General features: G+C 35.8%; 1 protein-coding gene across 1 annotated transcript; it reads left to right on the top strand.

Moving 5' to 3' along the window:
- The first annotated feature begins 2,429 nt into the window (after nucleotides 1–2,429).
- On the top strand, nucleotides 2,430–2,924 carry LOC139494129 (uncharacterized). The gene has a single exon (XM_071282305.1). The coding sequence runs from the start codon at nucleotides 2,430–2,432 to the stop codon at nucleotides 2,922–2,924; it is 495 nt and encodes a 164-aa protein (XP_071138406.1).
- The last annotated feature ends 2,180 nt before the right edge of the window (nucleotides 2,925–5,104 follow it).

Below are 5,104 nucleotides of genomic sequence, written 5' to 3'. Positions count from 1 at the left end.
TCGCCTTGTTTGGTTCCTGGAATCCAATGGGCTATTAGCCAATATCCAGTGTGGATTCCGACAGGGTCGCAGTACTCTTGATCATCTTGTTCGATTCGAATCATTTGTCCGTAATGGTTTTGCGAAAAATGAGCATGTGGTGTCGGTCTTTTTCGACCTTGAGAAGGCCTATGATACTGCATGGAAATATGGTATTTTAAAAGATCTATTTGATATGGGGTTGAAAGGCAATATGCCTAATTTTATTTCTAATTTTCTCTCTAACAGACAATTTAATGTTAGAGTTAATTCGACCATGTCTGATCTTTATGATCAAGAGATGGGTGTCCCTCAGGGCAGTATTTTATCTGTTACATTATTTAGTCTTAAAATCAACAGCCTTGTTGAAGTTTTAAAAAGTAATATTGAAGGTTCATTGTACGTTGATGATTTTTTAATATGTTACAGAGGCAAAAATATGAATAACATTGAAAGACAATTACAATTATGTCTTGGAAGAATTGAAAAATGGGCCTCGGAAAATGGTTTTAAATTTTCCACTTCAAAAACGGTCGGGATGCATTTTTGTAACAAAAGAAAATTGCATCTTGATCCAGAACTAACTTTGTACGGCAACCCAATTAAAATGGTTGATGAAACCAAATTTCTTGGGTTAATTTTCGATAAAAAGTTAACCTTTCTACCCCATATCAAAATGTTAAAAGCGAGATGTTTAAAAGCTTTAGATATTTTAAAAGTTGTCGGCAGCACTGACTGGGGTGCTGATCGCAACATTTTACTCAATTTATATAGATCTCTTGTTAGATCTAAACTAGATTATGGCTCTATAGTGTATGGCTCTGCAAGGAAGTCCTACATACAGATTCTCGATGCTGTGCATCACCAAGGTTTGCGTCTCTGTCTTGGCGCATTTAAAACCTCACCAGTTGAGAGTCTGTATGTAGAGGCTGATGAGCACTCACTCACTGACAGACGTTTGAAGCTTGGACTTCAATATGCTGTCAAACTAAAAGCCCATTCAGATAATCCTGCCTACAGCTGTGTTTTTAATCCGATTTATGAAGATATTTTTGCAAACCATGAAAATAAAATTCCTCCGTTAGGTTTACGTTTAAAACCACATTTAGCTTCTTTTGATTTAAAATCTGTTGCTCAAGTTCAAACTTGCAAATGTCCTCCATGGGAACTTCCCAAACCAAAAATGATATTTGATCTCCGTGAACACAATAAAAATAAAACAAATCCTCTTTTTATTCAGCAACACTATGCTGAAATTAAAGCCGATTATCTCGATTTTTCAACTGTCTATACTGATGGATCAAAAGATGGTGATAGAGTTGCATCTGCTGCTGTCTTCAGGGACAGAGCTGCAACCCTCCGTTTGCCATCTGATGCATCCATCTTTACTGCTGAAGCAGAAGCAATAATTTTGGCTTTGAAATTTATTGCTTCTTCAGATAAATCCAAATTTATTATATGTTCGGATTCACTTTCATGCTTACAAGCTATACGAAATACTAAAATTAAAAACCCAACAATCCTGAAAATTTTATATGTAATGAGGAATTTAAAAATTCTTCTGAAAGAAATAATATTTCTATGGGTTCCGAGTCATGTTGGAATCCTTGGAAACACAGCTGTAGACCTTGAGGCAAAGAATGCCCTGGGTGACCCTCTATCTAACTGTGATATACCATATACTGATTTTAAATCTAATATTAGAGAATATGTTTATAATATATTGAAAAATAATTGGAGTAAAAAAGATGATAATAAATTGCATGAAATTAAACCTAATTTAGGCAAACCTTTTAATAATATTATGTGCAGAAAAGATCAGTGTATTATTTCTAGATGTCGTATTGGTCATACTAGAATAACACACGAGTATCTTTTAAAAAATGAAGATGAACCACAATGTGTTCCTTGCAACTGCAAGTATACTATTAAACATGTTTTAATTAATTGTATTGACTTTGCTGATATTCGTAAGAAGCATTTCAATGTCAATAATATGTATGATTTATTTAATAATGTTCCATTTACAAATATTTTTGCTTTTTTAAAAGAAATTGGAATTTATTATAAAATATAAAAATGTTATTATATTTAAATCGATTTTAATTTTTATCACGTTATTTTACTGTTGATTTTTATTTGTATATAATCAATTTGCTTTAGTCAAGAATTTTAGTGTATTGAAGGACCTTTTGTCTTATTTTAAAAATATGCTTTAAATTGTAAAAATATTCGAATTAGCTCTCGCCGCGATATAGCCTTTTTGTGCTAATGCGGCGTAAAGCAACCAACAATCAATCAATCAATCGTTTTATAACACCTCCTCTGACGAGAAAAGAGCAGTACAATCGCTGAGAAACCGAGATGATATTGTTAAAAAACCAGCAGACCAGGGAAGTGCCGTTGTGATAATGGACAAAGCCAACTACATCGCGGAAGCTGAGCGTCAGCTCTCTGACGAGAGATTGTATAAGAAACTTGACTATGACCCTACTTCCGAGTTAAGTTCTAAAATTAGTACTGCGTTACAAACCATGCACAATGACGGGCACATAGATAAGGATACAATTGGATATTCAAAACCAGAGAAAGCCAAGCCTGATCGATTGTATCTTCTTCCTAAAATACACAAGGTTAACAACCCCGGTAGACCCATTGTATCCGGTAACGGCCTCCCGACTGAGAAAATCTCGGAATTTGTAGACTTTCATTTAAGATCTTATGTAGAAAATCTTACTTCTCACATTCAGGACATTACAGATTATCTTCGCAAAATGGAATCCATGAATCCTCTTCCTCTGGAAACTCTCCTTGTCACTTTAGATGTCACCTCATTGTATACCAAGATACCTCATGATGACAGAATACAATCGTGTAGGGAAATATGGGCTCGCGCAACACTTTAGAACCACCTACCAAATGTTGAGGCCAGCTGCTTACTCTGGTCCTCAACTGCAACAATTTTACCTTTAATGGTGAAAATTATCTTCAAATAAACGGGACAGCGATTGATGCTTTTATCAGACATGCAAACAACGCCCACCAGTCAATTAAATTTACATATGAAATATCCGACTCTAAGATATCTTTCTTAGACACAACTACATCTATGAAGGACGGTGTGATATCAACAGACCTCTACTGTAATCAGTACCTTTCTCCCCAAAGCTGTCTCCTCAAACACTGTACAAAAAGTATCCCGTACAGTCAAGCTCTCAGCGTAAAGGGGATTTGCTCCTGAGAGGCTGTCACTCAGCCGTTACAGGAACTTCGCGGATTTTTAATCAAACGAGTTTATAAGCTGTATGCAAAGCCCGAGCTTTTAAGGTGTAAGAAGAATGCGAGGTTAAGATGCTTGCATAACGGCATATCCAATTGATGCAATCTTCAGTTTTGAGTCTTTTTCAACAAAAAATGTTTTCATAAGGAGTCTTAAACTATCTGGGACATATTGGAAGTTCTGATCAATTGATGCTATGTCTAAGGGAAATGGGTAATACTCCTTTGAAGTTTCTACTGATCGAATGTCACTTTTGATTAGCTTTGCAGCTGCTAAAATAATAGCTTGTTTCTCATCTTCAGACTATTGATGCTTTGGTCGATGGTAAAAGTTTTGTAGAATGGTTGTTGCATTATCTTTAAGTGTAACAATACTACTTTTCCCGGATATATCTGTGATAAGAATATCAGTATGAAATCATAATGGTTTTCTAGATATGGAGCGGACACAAAGTTAAAGTGTTATGGACGGACGGACGGACAGACTGATCACTATAGGGCGACCAGGCTTTTAGTCGGGGCCCTAATAATAAAGCGTTATTACAACTGTCACATAATCTTAACATAAACCAAGAAAACTAAACATTGACCTTTGAACCACGAAAATGAGGTCAAGGTCAGATAAACCATGCCAGGTAGGCATGTACAGCTTACAATTCTTCTATACAACAAATAAAATTGACTTATTGCTTATAGTTTTAGAAAAACAGACCAAAACACAAAAGCTTAACACTGAGCAATGAACCGTAAAAAAATGAGATCAAGGTCAAATAAAACCTGTGCGACTGACATGTAGATCATGAAATATTTCCATACACCAAATATAGTTGACCTTTTGCATATAGTATTAGAAAAAAGGCCAGAACTCAAAAACTTAACTTTAACCACTGAACCATGAAAATGAGGTCAAGGTCATATGACACCTACCAGGTAGACCTGTACACCTTACAACCATGCCATACACAAAATATAGAAGACCTATTGCAAACAGTATAAGAAAAACAGACCAAAACACAAAACTTAACTATAACCACTAAACCATGAAAATGAGGTCAAGGTCAGATGACACCTGCCAGTTGGACATGTACACCTTACAGTGCTTCCATACACCGAATATACTAGACCTATTGCTTATAGTATCTCAGATATGGACTTGACCACCAAAACTTAACCTTGACGTTGTTTGCTGATCCATGAAATGAGGTCGAGGTCAAGTGAAAACTGTCTGACGGGCAAGAGGACCTTGCAAGGTACACACATACCAAATATAGTTATCCAATTACTTACATGTATAATAAGAGAGAATTTAACATTACAAAAAATTTTAACTTTTTTTTCAAGTAGTCACTGAACCATGAAAATGAGGTCAAGGACATTGGACATGTGACTGACGGAATCTTCGTAACATGAGGCAACCATATACAAAGAATGAAGCATCCAGGTCTCCCACCTTCTAAAATATAAAGCTTATAGAACTGAGCTAACATCGCCGCCGCCGTATCACTATCCCAATGTCGAGCTTTCTGCGACAAAAGTCGCAGGCTCGACAAAAAAACTGCCCCAACCTGGATTACCAAATCACCCCACTTGTGAACTGTGTTAAATCCCGTTAATATTACTCCTGCCAACTGGTCCCATCTAATGGAAATGGGTGAAATCTAGATAAATATATTATTAACCAGGATGAATTTAGTAATGCCAACTCGCCCCACTTATGGAAAAAGATGTTATTCCATTGAATATAAGTTAAATTCCTTATATTGCATTTTGATACATTTAACTGGTTTCTTTTCAATTGTTATGCAAA

The sequence above is a fragment of the Mytilus edulis genome, chromosome 11 (genome assembly GCF_963676685.1).
Source record: "Mytilus edulis chromosome 11, xbMytEdul2.2, whole genome shotgun sequence".
Lineage (NCBI taxonomy): Eukaryota > Metazoa > Mollusca > Bivalvia > Mytilida > Mytilidae > Mytilus > Mytilus edulis.
Note: the sequence above shows the minus strand (reverse complement) of the source record. Positions and strands in the feature narration are given on the sequence as shown.

Coding starts and splice junctions, on each gene's coding strand:
- LOC139494129 (XM_071282305.1), top strand. CDS start 2,430: ATGGACAAAGCCAACTACATCGCGGAAGCTGAGCGTCAGCTCTCTGAC.